Source organism: Protopterus annectens, chromosome 2.part1 (genome assembly GCF_019279795.1).
Source record: "Protopterus annectens isolate FY-2018-M chromosome 2.part1, PAN1.0, whole genome shotgun sequence".
Taxonomy (NCBI): domain Eukaryota; kingdom Metazoa; phylum Chordata; order Ceratodontiformes; family Protopteridae; genus Protopterus; species Protopterus annectens.
In genome coordinates this window covers 1,869,063,017-1,869,087,039 of record NC_056729.1, presented here as the reverse complement: position 1 = coordinate 1,869,087,039, position 24,023 = coordinate 1,869,063,017, and the positions used below count along the sequence as shown (strand labels likewise).

General features: G+C 37.7%; 1 protein-coding gene across 1 annotated transcript in view; it reads right to left on the bottom strand.

The window, feature by feature from the left end:
• The window catches only part of LOC122794667 (plasma kallikrein-like), a 526,744-nt gene that overhangs the window by 172,607 nt on the left and 330,114 nt on the right, over window positions 1–24,023 (bottom strand). The window contains exon 6 of the mRNA XM_044063289.1: window positions 11,339–11,623. Within this exon, the coding sequence (XP_043919224.1) occupies window positions 11,339–11,623 (285 nt within the window). The remainder of the gene's footprint in view (window positions 1–11,338; window positions 11,624–24,023) is intronic.

The following is a 24,023-nucleotide window of genomic DNA, read 5'->3' as shown; positions in this document are numbered from 1 at the left end:
GATACAGTTCAAATATTCAGGCACTATAAACCTTTAACCAGAAATTCCCAGCTCAGAAGGGCAGAGTCCAGCCTCTTCTCCCACAAGAGTGCAGACCACGAACCTTCTTAATGTAAAATAACTGGCCTGAAGCCCAAGTGCCTAAACCAGAACTAATACACTTGGACACTGGGCTCTCAATCAGCAGTTCCCAACTTAGAAGGATGAAAGCTACCTGTCCTGCCACCACAGTGCTTGCCACAAACCTTCCTAATGTAAAACAACTGGTCTGAAGCCCAAGTGCTTAATCCAAAAGACTTAGAATGATAGCTACACTTTAATCAAGTTACAACCAAGCAGTAATAAATACAATTGAATACTTTAGAGAATGTCTGGATTAGTGCTCAAGTTACACAAACAAAGCTAGATCCAGCAGGCCCGAATCCAGTCTATGCCACAGCAAACAAGGTGCACCAACTTCAGTAAGAAGCAGTTCAGATATGCATGCACTATAAGCCTTTAACCAGAAATTCCCAGCTCAGAAGGGCAGAGTCCAGCCTCTCCTCCCACAAGAGTGCAGACCACGAACCCTCTTAATGTAAAATAACTGGCCTGAAAGCCCAAGTGCTTAAACCAGAATTAATACACTTTTAGAATAACAGACACTGAGCCCTCAATCAGCAGTTCCCAACCTAGAAGGATGTAAGCTACCTGTTCTGCCACAACAGTGCAGACCACAAACCCTCTCAGTGCAAAACAACTGCTCCTTTGCATAAATATTGCACCATATCAAATCTTTCTTTCTTTCCTATGTCGAAATTTCTTTTTTATATTTTTCAAATATCTCTAAGTTCTGTTGTTTATATTTTTGCACTTCATCAGACGCTTCTTTTCCCAAACAAATCAAAGTTTCTCGATCTATATACTGTTTTTCAAATATCTATTGCATTAATGAACGCAAAGTTTTATTTGAAGCTTCTGACAGCTTTTCATGCAGAAGTATTTTTCTTTCCTCTAATTTCTCTCTTAATTGTTTTGTATATCTTGTGTCTGGAAATGCTGGGCTTTTTAACATAACAGTAACAATAAATAATTTCTTTCTTATCCTCAATAGTCCACTCTATCATCTTTATGGCTCTTCTTTGCCCAATCAATTTTTGTGATTTTTGTGGACTGCTTCTTCCTTCTACAACAGTGGTCATCCTCCCCCTGGGCCTGGCCTGGCCCCATTGTAGGAATGTTTCCATATTTTCAGGATTCCACACTGTCATTTTTTCCAGTTCTGGCACCAGTGCACCTACCAGGATTGGGCACTTTTTTATCCTGGGTCTTGTGCACCCAGCTATCTTTTTTTTTGTTTTTGACCTACTTCTGTCCATGATATATGCTATATAAAGTCCATATATATCAGTGTCGCTTTGGTGAGATTTTTGTGAAAAACAGGGCCCACCTCGTGAAAGTACTCACCAAGACTTGAGGATGAATTCAATTTCAGCACTACCACTCTCCTTTGCTTGCTGACTTTTCATCTCTCCATTAGGACTCCTGAGATGTTTGTTTGGTTTGATGAGAGTGTTTTTATCCTGCTGGTGCTGTACCTCCTAATTTTTGCCATGATTTTCTTCCTTCTGTTATACAGTATATTGATTTTGTGATTCCATTGGGGTGATTTGTTTTTTGAGTTAGTTCTGTACTTCTTCCTGATGGGTACAGCTGCATCTATGCAGCTATTAACATGCTTTACTGGGTTTCTGAGAACAGTTCTGCATAGGCAGCAGTGTTCTCAGGGGTTTTGGGGGCTTGAAATTTTACCAGGTTACCACTTAATAGCAGGAGGATAACTTTAGAGTAGTTCCTGAATATTCCAGGTTTAGCTGAGGGTCCAGGTTTTATTTTTACTTCAAAGGAGACCATCTTGTGGTCTGAACTTACCAGGGCAGACATAGTAGGGGGTGTGCAGCACTCTTCCATATTAGTGAGGACCAGATCCAGGTTGGTTGCACCCCTGGTTGGTGTATTGACTCTCAGGTCCAGGGAGTTTGTGTTTAAAAATCCATGAATCTCTATGCCTGTACGTTTGGTGTCGTATAGGATTTCCAGTTAATAGTGGGGTAATTAAAGTCACCCATGAATATGATATTGGGTTGGATGGTGAGTGTTTGTAATAAGTTTAAATACATGGTATGATTTTCCTGGGTCATAGAGGCGGGCCTATAGCTTGCAAGGAGGTGGTTGTGGGTTTTGCCTATGGTGATTTGAACACGGAGCAGCTCAAGTGCATTGCCCTGTTTGGCCAGCCTTGAGGTATATTTACTTATTTACTTATTTATTTGACATTTGTTGACTGGGAATGTCTGACTGAGCTTGCGCCTTTTTTTAGCAGAGGCCCGGGGAGAAAAGCTCCACAAAGTATTACATATACCATAAAAATGTTTACAAACAATACAGTATGCATGAGGTAATATAAACATGCTTTATAATGCTTGGATTCACAATTGTAACATGAGAGTTTAAAGGTGTTATTTACAAAAAAGGCAATAAAACCAAATGTTAAAGTCTTTCATATATCTCCAATACATAAGGACTTCACTATATAGAGGGGAAGTAATGACAATTAATTTAGAGTTTAAGAAAAGAGTATAGAGGTACTGTATAACAAATCTTAGTTCTTACAGGCAAAAGCATGTACACCAGTAATCAGAAGCAGAGGGGAAGTTGACAAAGAGATCAGGTGATAGAAAAAGTATGGCTATGGATAAAGGAAGGAAAATTAGAGATTTTTAATTTATAAATAAGAAAGGAGAGTAGTAGTAGTTAGAATCAAGTGAAATCTGAGAAAGGGGAGTAAGCTAAGTGGGAAAAGAAGGGAGGGAGTTAAATATGAGTAGTGGAGAAATTTAGTGAAAAAAGGTATTAGGAGTTAGAGTTCTGTAGTGAGAATTACATATACATTGAGAACAGGATGTATGCGATGATATATATTAAAATAAAATATATTTATTTTTGATGTAAGTAGAGATGCCCCCACCTTTAGTCCCTGTCTGTGTAGTAGCTGGTCTAAACGTGTGGAAGGCATTATAACCTTGTACTGTTGGTGAACTCTCCGCAGCTTTAAACCATGTCTCAGTGACTGCACAGACATTAGCATTCTCTAACGTGACAAGAGCTTCTAGGGAGTGGAGTTTTTTGTTTAGATTCCTAGCATTTAGATTTTCTTGGGTTTGATTTGCTATATCTGAAGTACTTTCAGTTTGGCATTGCCTAAAAAAGGCACTATGGGGGAAGACAATGTTTTAGCTAATAATTGAAAGCCTAGAGGGGAGAGGTGCAGACTATCCCTGGCATAGCAGTGTGGTCTGTTGACAATCTCCTTCCATGCTGACAAATATTGCACCGTCTTAGAATGACACCCGAATTTAAGCCAATTATTAAAGTCAGCCATCTTTTGTTCATATTGTGGTATCATTCTTGGAGAAGGTAAAATGCTGCTCATTGCTAGGCTCATACCAGCTTGAGACACATATTCCAAGAGCTCCATGTTGTCTCTCTTCATATAGTCTAGGGAGGTACAGCTCAGATCATTTACTCACACATGGAATATGACTGAGTTAAACTGGTACTTGTGGTCCAATGACCTGGGTGCATGTGCAATGTGGTGGAACCTAGATCCTGATAAGCAAATGACCATGACTTTCTCCTTACTTAGCCTGTTGGGAGGGACATCATTGTGTCTCATGATGGAGTCTCAAATGACCAGATTGTTGGATTGTGTGATTGCTTGCCTTATGGGTTTAGAAGTAGAGCCTCCATGAGATGTGCCTACATGTGCTGATGTGGGTGTTGTTTTGAAAGAGTGCATTTGGGGCTGCTGAAGGTATTTGTAATGCGTACTTCACCTAGGAGGTCTTTGGGGTTTAGCAAGGTTACATTTAAGGGCCTCAGCATATGTGGGTCTATATGTCTACTTTGAATTTTGTGTGATGGGTGCAGTGTAAGTACTACTGACAACCTTATTGACATTAGGTGTACTTTTATGTGAGTGCTTTGCCTCCAGTGACATTGTGTAAATACAGCTCTCACATACCATATCAATTTGTTTGAGGATTAACTTGTTATCACTAAATATGAGGGAATTTCTTTTCCTTTGCTTCTTCTCTCACCAGAAGCAAAACATTAGCACCAATCAGAAGAGGAGAAGCAGTCCACAGTCTTTTCCCAAGTGATGCAAGGGTCTGCAGGCTTGTTGTAGCCTTTTTTTTCTGGTAGGTGCCTTGAATAGCAACCAGACTAATCAGGAACTTTAAGCAGAAACACTCACTGTCCAACCAGAAACAGTCAGGAATCAATGCACTTTGCTTTTTCTCTCACTAGGAGCAGAATATAAGCACATATTCCAAGCCGTCACCTATGAAGCAGTTATTAGGCCTTCTGGTGATTAGCAATCTCCAGAAATAATGTCCCTGTGCTCCTTCTCTCAGCAGTAGAAAACAGAAGCACTAATCCCAAGATGACTATTGAGAGGCAGAATGTGTGCTCTCCATTAACTGGTGGTCTTGCAAACGATGCTTAAAAGTAAGATGAAAAAATGGGTGAATACCCTAAGCAATGTAATGTGCACTAAGCAGTTAAATATGAAAAAGGGGTAACTTAAGCTTTAGTTGTCTAAATGGAGAGCCACTAATTTTAAAAGAGCAAGACAGACTGAAAGAGGTCGGCCCTTTTGTATTCTGGTTCTATGGAATACAGTGGGACGGCCAATAAATTTAAATAGCTGAAGGGGAGTGATTTTGTAAAATGATAATTTTGTGCTTACTCACAACAGCCAGTGAAAGGGGTAAGTGAAGGAAAGATGTGGTCAAATTAACATAAGGGACAGGCAATTAGAAAGACAATTGTACTTAAGAACACAACACAGAACGTGGTGGGTGGGCAGGAAAAAATTTAAAAAAAATTCTGTGTGACTCACAAGAGACACACCCATGGTCTCTTTCCAAATGTTCTCAATAACATTTAGTTTCTGAAGGCAGACCAATAGCTACAAAAAGAAGAACAATCATAAGGGATCATAATGACTTTCAAAAGGGAATCGGTGTTCACAAATCTCTCCTTCTCCTCCTTTAACTGATAAAAACATAATTTAAGATTTAAGAGTAACAACCATTATATTATTTTAGGCATTTGAAAAACACAGTTGACAGTCTTAAGACAATGAAATGAGCCCAGCACTAAAGGCACCAGTGATAATGTTTGTCTTCAGCAGATCAGTCTTTCTGTGGTTGAAGTTCTGCTTAATGGAGTGGGTGCATGCTGGTAGTAGCCGTTACTATTAATTTACTAGTAGATGTCAGCATTTCACTTGTCCTACTTCTAAACTCTGGTCTTTTTTCTTGGCATCTGACATTTTTCTAGACTTTGTCTCTTCAGTTTACCTTTTTTAAAGTGAACATGTTGTCAAGGGATTCTGAGGAGTAGGTCTTATTTGTGGGTCTCAACTTACCTGGCCTCAGTCCTTCAACAATTTCAGTCCCAAGAGAACTTCTGCATTAATTTGCTTAATTGAATAAAGGACTGTAAGAAGATCTGTCCCATTTTCTGCAGCCACCAAGACAGTGTATGACAACCTTAACAAAGCCTCAATACTATCTTTCTTTGAGGTCAATGAGATGTGATGCATTTTCTTTTATTTTTGCAACAGGTTCTTTTTTTGCCTTCTTATAAAAAAAAAAAATCTTTAAATTTGCTTGACAAGTTAGATGATGCCGTTTAGTCCTACAGTATATATTTTGTTAATGTTGATATATGTATTTATTTAGATTTATTTACCTGGGCGCTGCATGGATTGATGCTGACTAACTTCAGGCTCATTCTGGGTAAAATACAAAACATTTCACAAACAAAAGATACAGAAATTTAAGCAATAACACTACTTTTATACTACTATCAAACATGCTGATGGTACAAAGCCCATATATACATTTTATCACGACAGTTTTTACCTTTTTTGACTGCTTTAGTTGAATTTTATTTTAATGAAGAAAGTTTTGACAAAATTTGTGCACTGCTATGGATGCCTCTTTCACTCCCAACTATGCTAAGTTGGTGATGGGAGCTTTTGAATATGACTATACTTATAGTTCAACAGTTTGTACATAAGTATTTTATGCATGTAGATGATTTTTTGGAGGTTTTGATTGTCTACATTAATTTATTAATTTATTGCCAGTCTCAATGATAATGTCTATGGATTTAAGTTCATTGTGCATTTGTCCCAGGAATGTTGTGATTATCTTGATGTGACTTTGTATGTCAGAAACCAAAGGAAAGTAAGTTCTAGGTTACTCAGGAAACACAATGGTACTATAGATTTATTTTCATGGTTCTAGCAGTCATCCTCCCTGTACAGTCTCAGCATTGCCTTATAAAGAGATGTTAAGGATGAGACATTCCTATACTGAGAAGTCTGATTTTTTTGAATGAGACTAACCATCTTATTAATGTTTGCTAACAGAGGCCATTCTTGTGATGGATTCTTACAGAAAGGTATATTTTGGTCTGTTATGTTCTGATAAGAAGGGTGTTGGTCATTCCAATATTTTTATTCCTACTAGTGATGATGCTTTTTGTTTATTTCATAGGTCCATAGGTGTTTTCTAGACTAACAACCACAAGGGCCTTTTTAAACCTAGCCATGCATCCCAAATCACTGACAAGTTTGGATACCCTTGATAAGTGTAAGCATGAGCCTGGGAGATGAACCATTTATAGGTTACCTGTGTCCATTAGACACATAGTCACCAAGCCAGGGATGAATTTCCAGATTCCCATCCAATTATCCAAGTTGCACTTGAATTGGGTTAGGGAGGAACTCTGCTTCACATGGATGGGAGCCTGTTCCATAGATGGGGTACTCTCTGGGATACATACCTATCTCTCCAGCAGGTCCTATTTATATCACAAGCAAGGTTTAAGTCTTTAGAATGGGTGATTCCGGTGCTGTTTCTTTTGTCCATATGCAGGAGGTCCGTCAGAGTGAGGTCTGACAACACCCTGTATGCCAGGCATAGATCTCCCCTCAAAAGCCTGTAGGAGACAGAATACAAGGATAGGGCCTTGAGGCAGTCTGCATAGGATATTTTACTTACATCCTGTATTCTTTTAGTGAGGTACCTCTATATACATTCCAATTGTTGTATATGCCTGGTTAGGTATATACTAAAGAGGGAATTGTACTCAATGATAGGTCTGATGAATGCCGAATACAGTGGAAAAATGACTTCCTTGAACTTAGATGCCATGCCTTTATTTATAATTTGCTCAACATAGAATGATTTCCTCACCATTGTAGACATGTGATGGTCAAAGGCTAGATTACTATCTATGTGTGTCCCTAAGTCCCTGACTACTGGGTCAACTCTAAGGGGTGTGTTGTCAATATAATAGTTACCGGGGATGGATGACTTCCCAAAGGATATTATGCATTTCTTGACATTTAGTTTTAGTCCATGGCTCTGGCACCAGTTGTTTGTCTGTGTCAGCCCCTCCTGGAGAACATTTGTGTCAGTGTGAAATTCAATGACAGCTCTTAAGTTTCAATCATCTGCAAATTTAGTCAGCCAGAAACCACTGACACTAGCCTTGACTTCTGAGAAGCAAATGCCAAAATGGAGCGGTACAAAGACTGATCCCTAAGAGACTCCACTTGTGACTAGTGTCTTTGTTGAGGTGGACTCCCCAATTCTAACTTCCTGGGTCATGTCTGTAAACCAGTTGGCTAGCCACCGGGTGACATACGGGTTTGTACCTAACCTCTTGAGTTTGTCAACAATGCCCGAGTGGGGTATTGTGTCAAATGCCTTGGCCAGATCAAGGTAGACATTGTGAATGATTTTTCTCTCATCCGTTGCTTTGGTGACCTTCTCAGAGAAGTCCACCGGGTTGAGTAGGCATGATCTGCCCTTGACAAAATCAAACTGGGTTGGGTCCAGTGTCTGGAGGTTTACTATATCTCTATTGATCATCTCCATGATAATTCTTTCTATGGCTTTACATATAAGACTAGTGAGACTTATGGGTCTGTAGTTTCCAGGGTCTGTAGATGGCCCACCTTTGTGCAGTTGGATGACTGTTGCCCTTCTCAATTCATGAGGCACAAAGCCTGTTTGGAGGCTACAGTTAAATAGTAATTCCAGAGGTCCTGATAGGTCGTGTTTCCTGCTATTTAGAAGGTATCCTGGAATATTGTCTGGGGCCATGGATGCAGTGTCTTAGTCTTAGAGAGAGCATTAAGGACCTGTTCCCTAATGATAGCAGGGGAGTTATATTTGATGGTATTTCCCAGGGGAAGGTTGAGGGGGAGAGAGGGGTAAAGTTGGAGCGGAATTTATCAGCCAGTAGGTTTGCTATATCTTCTGGCTCAGAATAGGTGGCTCCATTTACAATGAGCACTGCACACAATTATGTATTGCCTTTGAGGTTGTGAACATAACCGAAGAATGCCTTGTCATGTGTCATGCTATTTAGAAGGCATCCTGGGATATTGTCTGGGCCCATTGATGCAGCGTCTTGGTCTTAGAGAGAGCATTAAGGACATGTTCCCTAGTGATAATAGGGGGAGTTATATCTGATGGTATTTCCTGAGGGAAGGTTGAGGGGGAGAGATTGGTAAAGCTGGAGCTGAATTTATCAGCCAGGAGGTTTGTATCTAAATACAGTGCCCTTTTCAGGAAAATTGCTGGTGTTATTTTTAAATCTTAATCTATTCTTTCAAAGATCTTTTGTTTAGACAGTCTGTTTCAGGTAAACATAGGATTTCTTACAGGAAGGAGAGAAATGTAGGTGATAGATTAATGGTCAGTTATTATGTGCATTCTTCTTTTGATCAGATATATGACGGTCCTTTGTTTATCACCTTTCCTTGTGGTAGATGCAGTTGTTTTGGGATGATTCTTACCAAATTCTTATCAATGCTATTATTACTGAATGTTGATGAGTATTCATGTGATTAAACTAATGTAGCGTATGCTCTTAAATGGCCTTGTGACCTTTTTACTTTGGCAAAACAAAATGAAAGCTGAAGGACAGAATTCGTGCAGATCTTAGAGGCATTAGCTTGGCTAAAAGAGGTAGTCCAGTTGCTGAACATATTTTTGACTCTCATTTTAGTTGTTCCGATTTATTGTTGATTTCTGTATTATTACAGGTTAAGATGAATTTTAGTGTTGAAGGTGATGTACAAAAAATTATTTTACATAAAGAAACATTTCCTTTCTGAACTTCGGCTCTTTAAAACCTTTTGCTTTGAATAGTGAATTAACCTAGAAGTATTTGATTGGCTCATTGTTTACTTTTTATTTGTTTAATTTTCAGTTTAATTATAGAGTATTTAATTTTTTATTTTATTTTCCCATTGAAGGCTTCAGTTGGGGCAACAGAGTTTCAATAAAAAAACTGCCAATTTCTGCTGATTTTCCTTTATTTGTAACAGCTAAATATGAGTAATCTGTATCAAATGTGATTTCATGTCTTATGTAAATTAAGAATGCACAAGTCCATTCTCAATTTGTCTGCATGAAAGATAGCATATTATTATGGACGGAGGCCTCCAAGTGCCCATGACTTGTTTTAGAACAAATTACACATTTGCTTGTTCTACCTGTAGGGCTGCAAAGTCATTTTTTGGCACATCTCTTGCAACCCCTTTTGTAAAAATGCCCATATTCCTCTCTTTCTTATTCTCAGTAAAACTGGAATATAGAAATTTTATATTTCCCTTAGATTTTGACTCCTCACTTCGAGTACAAGGGTTTGATTTTGCTTTAGTTGAAATACATGGTGCTTATCCATTTCATTTTACCTGAGATTGTGATCAGATGCTACTGTTGTTAACTCTACAGTTTTAGTCTCATGAAAGTCTCAAGAAAGCAATTATTACTTTGTTTAAAGGCATTTTCTTAAATTCATTTAATGATCTCATAATATGTCAATGGCAGATTGCTATTTAATTGCTTTTGACCACTAGATTCTGATGCTGTTGTGAGAGTTTAAGGTCTGGAAATGTTTCATGCGCATACATCTGAAGATTTTACTTTTTATGAGTCCAGCAATCACACTAGTGGTAAGTAAGAAAGCACTGTCAGGCATAATGCCTCATTTTGAAATAATGTACATGTTGCACTGCAACTGGATATTCTAAATGGTTCTTTCAGTCACTTCATTCACACTTTCACTCTAAAAGCAACTGCAGTGGTTTTAAAGTACTGTAATACATCTTGTAAAATATTGTGAACTCAGCTCAGCCTTGTGTGTTATGTGCATTCTGTATAGTTGTTAATGTTTAGCTTTTCTCTCCAGAGCGTTGCTTCTAGTATGTGCATGATAAATTCATGTGTATATTATGGGTGCAGGATATTTATGAGATGGCTAAATCCTCAAAGAATAAAAACATCATTCTTCAGAAGCTATCTAAAAAAAAATAAAAAAATACTCAATCACACTTCAACTTATCAACAAGTCAACCATCAAGATGAGATAGAATTGCATAAGTCAAGAAATACATATAAAATTATTAAGTGTGCAAATATATACATAAATGCAATATAAATAAGTAAGTAACTAAACAAATAAATATAGTGAAAGGAATCAAATGACAACCCAGATCATCCACAAGGAAATCACATGGCACTTGGACTACAACATATTAAATAAAAAAAAATAATAAATGCACACATACATGAACAAAACATACATGGCACTTGGACTACAACATATTAAATAAAAAAATAATAAATGAATACATACATACATGAACAAAACATATGTAAATAAATTCAGTAATTAATTCTGGAAATTAAAAAATACATAAAGATAAATACAGTGATCATTTTATCAAAGTGGTCTGCATATGAAGAAATATAATTAAGCCCACCTGCATAATAAAAATAAAAATAAAATAAATACAGAAACCAGAAACACAGTGGTTACAGGGGTGCTTCTTTAAGCACATCAATACTTCCTTTTTTTGTTCTTTATACTATACTATGATATCCATTGTATGATGTTACCTTGTATACTGTCTGCTGGGTGTGTTTTGATGCTATTAATTACAAGTGTCAGCAAGTAAGTTCTTTGACAGCTTCTGTACTATGGTGCTCTAAGTGGATTTGCTCATAATGTGGGTATCCATTTTTGCATTCATGATAGTTTTTAATAATGTCAGTAAATCTAATTGCAGTTGTCTTTGAATGTCTCACCACTGCTTTTTTACTGTAACCATTGTTGAATCTGAAAAATATCAGTTGTATACGACACATCAAAAGCAAAGAAAGTTTGTTGATAAACACTTGAAAAAGGAAAGACTTACCAGAGCACTGCACACTAACTTCCACTACTGTATTTCTGTTTCCTGTTTTAGAAACATTAAGGTAACATTCGCATATGACATTTTCTTTGTCGGAACATGTGACATTAAGCTGGAATGTGATAGAAATGTTTGATGAACTCTGACAGAAGTTGACACTTTTACAATCGGATTTGCTGCAAGCAGCCATTGTAGATGCAGAACTGCAGTTAGGAGAGGAAGGACATATATCATATTGTGCGGATTTATTGTAGACTTTGTTCCCATCTTGTAGTCTGGTCTGCATACCTGCATTTAAACAAATTGAATAACACATCATCTAAATTCTGTGCAGACTGTATCACTGTGAGTATAACAGTTAATTCCAACTGAAATATCAGAGGACATAAAAAATTCAATACACAAATGCTTCTGTGCTTCAGCTTGCCTTTAAAGGAGCAGGTCTGGCATGAACGTATACATTTGAGCTTTTCATACAGTTAGACTGGAGCAGGGGAATTGTGAATTCTAAGTTTCTGGGTTTGGAAATGTGGTTCTGCATTCCTTTATTTTGGCTAAATGAAATATATACCAACTAATGGGTTAATGTAGTCTCCTGAAAGAAATAAGAGTTTTTTTTTTTTTTTTTATGTGATGCATTACGAGCCCATGTGAGTTTCAAGAAACTAATTCATTAACAGCCCCTCTTGCACTGCTAATAGAATATTAGGAGAGCCACAAAGCAGATGCATTGACTAGCCACTGAAAATTCCACACAACGTCTAAATGGTATGTCTGCCACATCACAACAAATTTTCAGTTTTCATAAAGAAAATGGATAACATGCAAAACACAAGTTGGCCATTCTGTTTCAATTAAGCAATCCTTAAAGCTATACTGCCCCAGAAAATGATACAGTATACCAGCATGGGCTCATATTGTAACACTATAGTGTAATGAACTACACAGATTTAGTGTTTATGCTGCAGAATCACAAATATGCAAACCAACAGTTGAGATTTGAAAAGACACAAATCACAAACAATAATAAATATGAAGGGGAAATGCAAAGACACACATTAACCCACAGAACCAATGTAAATGAGTTTAAATCTTAACTATCTGAATACAATGTCACACTTATTCCTTGTACATGGACCATAAACATTTACTTTTAGTGCAACTATTACAGTACAGATACCAAACATATGAAATCTGAAGTGAAATACTTTGGAAGAGAATCTCAGTAAAGCCGTGCCTAGTGTTGATGTCTTACAGCACTTGATTCTAAAATCTAGTTCTCAGCAGGGTTACCCAATAAAGGGTCTATACATCCTCTCTGTGCTCACATGGGTTTTCAGTGGGTGCTGTGATTTTATCACACATACTGAAGATGTGCAGTCATAGTTGCTGATGGTTAAAGTATTGGTGGATCAGTGGCTATGAACTGAAAAGTTAATGCCACAATTACTTTTATCACAATATCTTGTATTGTGTGAGATGGTGTATATATTAGAGCCACCACATTAGGGTGAAGGGAAATTGCCACATCCTGCAAAAAAAAAAAAAACATTTTTTTGCATTTATTATTGTTTTTGAATCACCAGTTTCGATTTTTTTTTGGAAAGCAGTTATTTATTGGAGTGTGATTCAGTTACTCTTAAGTAAACCAGATCTATACCACTGTAATCACAAAGGACAAAAAACAAAGCAAGATGAGAAGCCAGTAATGGAAAAATCAAAACCACTAACCAGCAAGAAGTATCCAACCAAAAAATCTAGTAGAGGAGTTTCTTTCAGTAAACAAATCCAATAAAAACAATGGTTCACATTAGTTTATACAATGAGTAGAAAAAAACGTAAAACTACTGAACCAGATGTACCACAGGTAAATTGTTCTTCCTCCAAGTTGTCTTTATATGCATAAGTGGATGTGTGCATTTTGTGAAGGACTGCTGTTTCAGTGCTTTATGATCCGTGGCTGTCAGTTTGCTCCAACTCCTTTGTGACTTAACCAGATTAAATAGATCATCAGAAAATGAATTAGTTAGAAAGTAATAACATCTGCTTTTAGCAAGATAGTTCATAAGTAGTATCATTTTGTACGTTCGAATAGTTCATTGCAAATACTCAGAATTTTAAAATAGTTTGTTTTGAGAAACAGGTATGTCTGTATTACTGAAATTTAGAAAATATACTGTAAACTTTGTGATGCCTCAGAGCTCCTTGTTGTTTTGTATGCCTTCTTATTACAGTCTGTGTGGACTATCCATGCCCTCCTCATATATACCTGGAATTTTTATCATGGTACGATTTCTTCCAAATTCTCAAAGACATGATCAGCGATTGGCTTCTGTAAATTATCAATGCATAGTGAATTTGTTCTAAACTATCTGGTTAAGGTCATGATTACATTTGTCTGGAATTATCAGTACAACTACCCAGTTCACAGATGACTAAATAAAAAGTTGCAGTCTGTGTATACATTGCATGGTTACACTGTCTTTGTTCAGTAACAAATCTACTGTACAACAGCTCAGTTTGTTTTGAATTGGGGATTTTCCCAAATTACATATGTCTAAAAATCATTACAGTAAAAGCTAATGACTTTCAAGTTTAGCTGGGGACAAGGCTCCTAACCCAAAGTATAAGGAGCTATGCCTCTCAGACATAACTATATATAATAACTGTGATGTCAATTATTTTGAGTAGTTTATATATATATATAGTTGAAGCAGGTTATTATAAATTTTTTGAACTTCAGTGCACTTAGAAAGGTAATTTCATAAAATGATAATAAGAATATATATAAGTTCAACAAGTCTCGATTTCAGGTCATACGCATTACATAGACCAGAGTATCTGTTGTGACTGAACACTTGCTTGAGTCTCAAGATATACACAACAAGGACCGCAAAATGAATTTCAAGAACAAACTGCATATTTAAAAATATAAATTATATGCAAATACAGGAAAATCTATCATTATTTACAGGTGAAGCAGAGCAGAAAATTGTAATCCCAAATTCTTAATCAAGGATTTAGAGTTTATTCATAAAACATAGATAACAGATGGAATGAATGGAGACTGGTTCAACATTAACAAAAATGGCACGGTCACATTGTTTCTCAGTGTGAAACAGTAAAATTAAGAAGTACATGCAGTTGTCCTAATATGTTTAAGAGGTATCACTTGGAAACACTGCAGTTAATCGTGTAAGGTTTTTTCGCGTGTCAGAGGACATAAATATGTGTGCTGTGTTGTCAAAGTTTCAGCACGTCAGAACGTCTTAGGTGATATAGATACTAAGAAGCTGTGGTTCGGTTGTAGGACTTGGACAAACAGATAAAACTTTTATCCCTGTTATTTTCTTACAATTTCCTTTTTTCCGAGTCGGAGTGTTTTGGGATAATGGGAATCGTCACATCAAGACATTCAGGAGGGATTTGCTCCCTCGTGCAACAACACTTATTTTATAGTTTGGCAATTGTATGTAAGTAATAGTTTGACAGTGTCTTTTTTATTTATTCTACATTTGTTGACCGGGAATGTCTGACTGAGCCGAAGCCCGTTTTCAGCAGAGACCCGGGGAGAAAAGCTCCAGTAAATAGATATAACATTTTGTTATTATTAACAGGTATTATACAGGTGAAATAAGGCAATCAGTTAGCAGGCTACAAGAGAATTTTTGAGAATATACAGATTACATTTTGTCATAAATACAAGTATTATATATAGAATAATGTAAAGAAAAAAACAGGTAGATAGTAGTCAGAGCACTTGTTTTGAAAGTAGTAGTTAGAAGAGCAACATAGGAGTAGAATGTTAAATTTACAATTAGAACAATCAGGATGGAATAAAAGTTTCAGAGAGGGGGAAAAGCTATTGATTAGTGAAGAGAAGTAGAGAGTTTTCAAGGTGGGTTTGAGCATTGGCAGATCCATTTCCTGTTGAAGTATTCTTTTAGAGTTAGTTTAAATTGTTTGGGATGTGTGAGTGTTCACATTTCGAAGGGAAGTTTGATCCACTTGATAGAGGGGTGGTAGCTGTACAGGCTGCACCCTGCTTTAGATTTTGGTTTATAGATTTTTAACAGGTCTTGGGAGGAGCTCTGGGGGCTTCTTGTAGGAGTACAATGAGAGATAATGGTGTGTGAGGCTGGACAGAGAGATGGTTGGTACAGAATTGTGTGTACGGTTTGGAGCTGGGAGAGAAGGAGCGGGGGAGGTAACTCTAGCCAGTTTAAATATCTTAGAGAGAGACAGTGGTGAGAGCTATAGAATAGTTGAGTTGCAAATCTCGCTACTTTATGGTATGTGGCCTCAAGTCTAGTGAGAAGAGAGGAGTTTAGGTTAGTACGGATTTGTGAACTATATGTTAGGCAGGGAAGAAGGTAGGCATGAGTGAGGCCTATTCTAGCTTCTTGGGTGAGAAATCTTTTATTTCTATAAAGTAGGCCTAATTTAAGGTAAGTATTCCTTATACAGTTGTTTATGTGGAGGTCGAATTTTAGTTGATCATCAATTGTGATTCCAAGGAGTTTTGAGCTAGATTCAACTACAATAGGAGTGTTATTGAGTGACTGGATAGTAAAAGAGGATTTTATATGGTTGGATGTTTTGGGAAGATAAAGTAGGAGCTTTGTTTTCTTGGGGTTGAGGATGAGTTTGTTGTTTGAGAGCCATGTTTCAACTGAGTTAAAGGATGTTTGGGTAGCTGATAAGAGTTCAGAGGGAGAGTTAGCTATTGTAATGACTGTAGTGTCATCGGCGTATTGGATAATAGAGGAAAGTGGGCAGGAGGTACAGAGCAGGTTTGTGAAGATGTTGATAAGCAGTGGCCCTAGAATGGATCCTTGTGGGACTCCCATTTTTATTGGAAGGGGAGTAGATAAAGCAGTGTCCCATTTTACTGATTGAAATCTATCTTTTAGGTAGCTTTCAAACCAAGCCACTGTATCAGGAGAGACGTTAAGGTTAGACAGTTTGTTTAATAGTAGAGGGTGAGACACAGTATCAAAGGCCTTTGAAAGATCGAGGAACAGACAGGAGATACGTTTATGGTCATCTCTGGCCAGGGAGATAGTATTGAGAAAAGATAGAAGTGCAGTATATGTGCTATGCTTTGGTCGGAAACCATATTGTGTTGGTGTAAGTAGGTTTTCCTGAGAGAGATGATCCATGACTTGAGTATATATATGCACTTTTCAAGAACTTTTGACAGAGGGGAGAGTGTGGCAATAGGTCTAAAGTTAGAGATTTCAGTGGAGTTACCACCTTTGTGGATAGGCAGGGTGTAGAAATGTTTCCAGATGGATGGTACTTTGGATTCAGAGATTGAGCGGTTTATGATGATAGAGATGGGAAGGGCAAGTGAGTGGGCAGCTGTCTGTAGAAAGTATGATGGGATGTTTTCAGCAGATACTGAGCATGGTTTTAGTTTGGAGAGTAGAGTTCAAATGTAAGTTGTAGAGATGGGCTTCAGGGAGAAGATTTTGGGAGGGGTAGATGAGGAGGAAGCTTGGTTTATGGGGTTAGTTGTAGTGGAGCTACTGGAGTTAAAGAGTTTGGATATTGATTCGACAAAGTAAGAATTGAAGGTGTTAGCAGCTTCTTCTGGTGTCTTTTCTGAGGTAGGGTTTGGTGAGATAAGGTTTCCAGGATGAAGTATTTGATTGATAGCATTCCAGAATTTTTTTGGGTTAGATTTTAGAGTAGAAGGGGTGTTGGAATAGAATTCTTTTTTGTCTTTATTGATAAGTCTTTTGGCCAGGTTGCTTTGTTCTTTATAACTTTGTAGGTCATTTGGGTCTTTAGTTTGAAGCCATTTTTTTCAGGACTTATCTCTAAGATTTCATGAGAGTTCTTGTGTTTTTTGTTAGCCAAGGAGATATGGTGCTTTTGTCCTAACTTTATGAGGTGGGGATAATGAGTTTACGATATCCAGAAAAGTAGAGTTGAAAGCAATGACAGCTTCATCTAGGGGGAGCTGGGTGAGGAAGTCCCAGCATACTCTAGATGTGAGAGTGTTGAATGTTTCAGGGTTGAAGTTGGAGAGATTATATCTAGTAATATATCTGTGTGGTTTAGAGAGGTGGGTTGAGTATCTTAGCACCTTTATGGGTGAGTGGTCACTCAGAGTATTGGCAAGAGTTTCTGGATTATGATATTTAGAAGGAGCTGAGACAAGTATCCAATCAATGAGGGTATTTGTGGTGTGGGTGTTGTTAAAATGTGTTGACTTAGTAGTGAGCTGGGTAAATCCATATAAATTTATATTATATGGGGAACCTGGGTTATTTAGGGTTAGCTAATTATTATTTACGTCACCAAGGAGGATTGTTTCATTTGGGATGTTTAAGGAGAGATAGGAGAGAATGTTTTCCAGTAATGGAATATTGTCCCCTGGAGGGATGTAGGTAGCTACTATAGTAATTGTGGCATAATTGTTTAGTTTTAGATTAACTGACAAAGTTTCTGCTGGGGAAAAAGATGGGATAGAATGGTTAATGTGAGAAATAGTAAGATTGTTGGAATAGACTATGGCAATTCCCCCGCCCTTTTTGTTGTTACAGTCAAGGCGACTAATGTTATAGCCAGAGGGGAGAATATCATTATCTAGGTTGTGGGGTTTAAGCCAGGTTTCTGTTACTGCGATGACAGCAGGGGTATGATTTGCTATCCATGCATGAAACAAACTAACTTTGTTGAGGATGCTTCAGGTATTAATAGAATAGAAGGAGATTTGTTTTTGAGGTGCAGTTTGGTGGGCTGGGGTGAGAGGGGTGTTTGGGATAGAAGTAAGGTTAGAGTTTGGACTGGGATTTGGGTGTATGTCACCTGTTGTTAGTATTGTAGTGGAGAAGCTTTTAGTTTTTGATGTGAGTGGGTAGTATCTAATAAGTTTTGTCTTGTTTTTTGAAGATATGGGGTAAGAAGGAGGTATTTTTATTTTAGGGAGTTCGATGTTAGAGGCTAAAAGAGAGGGACAGATGGAGATGACATTGTTAGAGTAAGAGCGATCATTTGGAAGTGGGTTGGTGGCTTGTTTATGGAAACAGGGTAATGGTGCATGGGGTGCAGTGAGCCGAAGTAATAGGGTTAGATGTAATATCAGAAGGTTGGTGAGCAATAAGGTATACATAGTGAGAGTCAGATGTAGAAATAAGTTTGAGATATAGTATATATAATATAATATTGACCAACAACTTATAACCGACAGCAATCATCCACCTAGAGGTATGGGTGTGTAACCCAAAACAGTATCACCTTTAAATTCCTACATAAATCATGTCAAGTTTCTGTTCAAGTACAATAGGGGAAGATATAATCCCAACTTCAAATAGGTCCTAAAGCCTTCAATAGTTATTGGCAGCTCAAATATTGACATTCTCACTACCTCACATTCAAATGTTATATACTGGTTATTAAACACCCCCCCCCGACCTGTGTAAAGGATGTCTATAGACGAAAGAGTTTAAATGCAGAGAGTAAAACACTTTCCCCTTACTCCTATACAGTTCACTGGATCAGTTCCTTACAAAATAATGTTTTTCACATCAAAAACAAAACAGTATATGTATAGCAAATCACACACACACACACACACACACACACACACATATATATATATATATATATATATATATATATATATATATATATATATATATATATATATATAGTTAGTCTAAAGCTTGAATAGAGAATGATAAAGCTGAATATTCAAAAAAAACATATGAGAAAAATCAAAGTCCAAAAGCAGTTATGCACTATACAGTTTTGTTTTTGTATGTTTAGATGTTTTAGTTCAATGTCTTATCCCAGTTTACCATTGCAAGATTATTCATGGTAAATTCCATCCACACACTACAGACAGAACTTGCTTCAGGAAAGAACCAGTTTATTTTTTTAGACCAGGTCATATTTACTGATTGCATGGAAAGGACTAATAAAATTAAGAATTTAAGTGCAAAAGAAGTAAAAGAACCTACGAAAACTGTTTGTTGAAAATAGTTTTACAATTTCCCCTAGTCACTGAACAAAGTCAGAACAAAGCTTTAAAGAAAAATCAAGCAGCACCTGTCTAGGACACAAAAACAAAACAGTAAATACGAATGCAATTAGCATCCTCTAAAGTTGTGTAACTAGTTTAGTTTTAAGCAAAGTTGAATGGATCTAAATGGTCATTCAGTGCAACGAACACAGGCCAAGAAAAGGACACACGCATATTTTAAAGATTATTGATGCACCATAACTGAAGGATGACTCAGTAGAAATAAAATCTAGTATACTGGATAATCCTGAGGTAAATTTTCTATTAGCCATCCGTATATTCAAGTTGTACTTGAATATGGACATTGATGAGCTTTGTTTGACATGGATAAGGAGTCTGTTCCAGACCAGTAGCATTCTATGTGACATATATCAGAGACATGCATCTGGAGCATTTCTCCCCGGGCCTCTGCTGAAAATGGGCTCTGTACCAGTCCAACTTTCCCGGTAAACAAATATTAATTAAATAAATATACCTTTCACTTCAAACCATTCTGTTGATATTGCAGAAGAGGTTTAGATCCCTGGACTGAATATTTTTAATGTCATCGATAGTAGGTCCATCAGTATTGGTTTGGAGAATGCCATGTTTGCCAGACAGAGATCACCTCTTAGCAGTCTGTTAGATACTGAGTCATCATCATCAACCTCACTTTTTCCCAGTTTTCTACATGGTGCCAGAGTGTTTTGTCAACTGTCACCATCTCTCTCTGTTCAATGCCACTCTGTCCTCTTCGGCATTTCTGCCTTACTGTCGCAGGTCTTCTGTCACACAGTCCATCCACCTCTTTGTTGGATGCCCTCGTTTCATCTTGCCTTCTTCCTGTCTGTCTCAAATCTTCTTCATCAGATTGTCTTCTGCTTTTCTGCACATATGCTTGAACCACTGTAATCAGCTGTCTTTGACCTTTTCTGTAATTGGAGGTACTATGGCTTCTGCTGTTATGTCCTCATTTCTTCATCTGTCCCACAGTGTGCATCCTACCACTGGTCTCAGGCACTTCATTTCCATCACCTCTAGCTTCCTCAACTGTTCTGCCTTTACTGCCCAGGTTTCTGTACTATACAGTAGTACTGGCTGAACCACTGTTTTGTACATCTTACTTGTCAGCTTTTTGGCATTCTTCTGTCATACACCACACCTGACACATTGTGCCAGTCAGCTGCAGCCCCTCTGAATCTAGCTTTGACCTCCTCATTCAGACTTCCCTTCTCAGTAACCCCGTTCCACTGTTTTCCCTTCTATCTCAATATTCAGGTTTTCCTGATTTCCACCATTTGCTGTCATTACCGCTCTCTTATCTGCATTCAGTTTCATCCCACGTGCCTTCAGGTTTGCATTCTATTCCCCTTTCCTTTGATGAAGTCCTTGTTCAGAGTCTGCCTGTAATGCCACATAATCTGCAAGCAGTAGCTTAGCTGATGTGTCCCCTACAACCTGCTTATGTAATCCATCACCAGTATGAACAGCAGTGGGCTCAGAGATGAACCCTGGTGCATACCCACTCCCACTAGGAACCCCTCTGTGAGACTGAACACTGTTCGTACTTGAGTCATTGGTTGCTTGTATATGGCTTGCACTAATTCTACTAAGGTTTCTGAGACTTTGAACCACCATAGGACTGGCAAAATCAGCTTTCTTGGGACCTTGTCATATGGTTTCTCCATACCTAAGAATGCCCATTTGGACTCTTTCCTTATCTCTATTGTCTTGTCAACTATCTGCCTCACTTCAAACTTTGGGTCAGTTGTGCTGCATTCTGATCTAAATCTGAACTGTTCATCTTCCATCTTTTATCAGTTACCCTCTGTAGAACTTTCATGCAGTGTGACAGGAGTTTAATACTTCTGTACTGCCCACAGTTGTGAATGCCCCCTTTGTTCTTGTGCACTGGCACTGGTATGCTTATTCTCCAGTTAACTGGGATATGCCTTTCTCTCACTATATGTACACTCAGGAGCCATTTCTCCCCTATCTCCCTCAGCATCATTATCATGTCTGCTGCAACCTCATCTGAGCCTGCTACTTTCTCTGACTTCATTTTCCTTAGTGCTGTTCTTGCTTCTTCTGTTGTGGGCTCCTCCTCTTCTCTCATCATAGGCTGCGTTTGGGGTAGTACAGCTTTTGTGGGTTTCTTTTTTTCATTCAGAAGCTGCTGGAAGTACTCCTATTTGCCTTTGATGTCCTGTGGTCTGGTGTCCCTTATGCAAGGTATCTTTCTGTCTTTGCCATGCAACCTGAACAGTTTCTTTGTACCACCTACTGACTCACTTTCCAGAAGTTGGTAGAGTGCCCCCTATGCCCTGTTCTTTGCTATTGCAACTCCTTTCTTAGCCTCTTTGTTAGCCAACTAGTATTTCTTCCTAACCTGGTCCGTCTTTTCTATCTCCCACTTTTTCCTGCACTCCTCCTTTCTTTTGATGACTTCCTAGACTTCTGCATTCCACCAGCAGCCTTCCTTGTGCACCTTATTTCCATACGTGGCTCAGCCACAGATCTGTTCTGTAGTCCTCACACATGCTGTTTTGAGGTGCTGCCATTCTTCTTTAACTCCGCCTATTTCCTACTATTTTTGAGGTGCTGCCCTGAGTAATTCCTTGATCTGCTATGCTTTCCCTCCAGTCAGCTTCCAGATCTTCAGCCTGGTCTCTGTTGACCTTAGAGCCTTCTCTAACCACTGCTTGCAGATGATTGTGGCAACCAGTGGTTTATGCTGCCAGCCTACTGTTTCACTGGGGGTGAATTTGTAATACATAGTATAGTCCAAATGTACTAACATAATGCATATCGCCTTTATGAAAAAGAACACAGGTCAATGATATTTATTTAGAACAAACAGGTTAAAAGCTGATCAACAAGATCACCATTTTAATATAATAATGAGTCACAAAAATATTAGTTAAAATAATAAAGTATTAAGATAATGGTGCATGCCACTACTGTGGTTTTCATTTTTCATTTTATGCCACATTTCCAAAAGGTTAATTTCTTAGATATAAATCTGTTTAAATAACCTGTAAAATTGTGTTTTGTACTGAAGTCTGTCACAAATGTCTCATTTATATGCTAATATAATTCATACCACCTTTATAAAAAGGAGTACAGATAGACTACGGTAATTTAGAACAAATAGGTTAAAAACGAATAAACATGATCTTGATAAATATTTAAATACAATTAATGAAGATATTATAGAAATATTCACACGCAACAATTGATTCTAAGGATGATGATGATGTTGTTGGAAATCACAAAAGAGGAAGGTAAGCCCCATATGCTAGTGGTTATGTAGCAAACTATGAAAATATATTTCAAATAACTCCTTCCTTATTGCATTTTCCATATTCACCATGTTCAAAACTAATTGGGAAGATTTTGAAAGTGAATGACTAATTTATGAAACTGAAAGGTAATCAGTAGAGATTTGTTTAAAAGAAGGCCGAAAAAATAGATAATATTCTTTAAAAATGAAACAATGCTGCATAAGATTAGTAGAAAAAATACATTTCCATAGAATTGTTCCACTATATATGGAAAAAAGGCATATTTGGACATCCTTTTTTATTCCTGGTTTTAAAACTAGTAAATAGAAACACTGTGTACGTCAGGAAATGAAAAACACAAATCACCTACCAAAGCAGCAATGTTTCCCCTTCTGGTCCTGAAGATCTTTGCATTAGTGTTGTGTTACTAAAGTCTTGGGTTATCCTTTTTCTAGATTCAAGAAGTTGGTGGTCAAATCAAATCAATCAGATAACATGCTCCCACCCCCACCCCCACCCCACCCCAGGGCAGATTACTGACTTTGAGACACTCCCCATTCCTCTTGTATATAAGATACTGCTATTTGCTTAGCTTTTTAGAGTAACCTGAGCTACTCATCTGCTTCAGTAAAGAACTAAAACTACAAAGGCTTTCTGTCCCTATTCAACTGCAACTCTAAAGGAAAAATTTGTTACCTCTGAAGTTTTAGAAATTTGGCAACTTTTAAAAATCTTGGCAACTTCTTGAATCTAGAAAAGGATAACCCAAGGCTCTAGCAATTGAATGCTAACAAAAAGATCTTCAGGACCACCAAGGCGACACATTGCTGGTTAGGTTGGTCACTTGCGGGTTAGGTTGGTCACTTGTGGGTTAGGTTGGTCACTTGCGGGTTAGGTTGGTCACTTGTGGGTTAGGTTGGTCACTTGCGGGTTAGGTCGGTCACTTGCGGGTTAGGTTGGTCACTTGCGGGTTAGGTTGGTCACTTGTGGGTTAGGTTGGTCACTTGTGGGTTAGGTTGGTCACTTGTGGTTTTCATTTCCTGATTTTCACAGTGTTTCTGTTTACCATTTTACCTCAACCTGCTACTGAACAGGGCAGGCAATCCTACCAACCTGGGGTACCCTCTTTAAGGGACAGTAGCCTTTTTTATGACAAATTGCTTTTAAAACTGGAACAACTAGGAGAAGATCAAATAAAGTCATTTATGAACAGTTACATTTCATTAAAATGGCAAATGAAAATAATATTTTATTTAAACACTGTTATGTAAGGACTTCAAAAATTGTTCTTTTTTTGTATCTGAAAAGGTATACAGTGGGGGAGGGGACGGGACTGTCAAACTACCTTATGGGCAAATCTTTTTAAATTCTGATGCTTTTCCTGGCATGA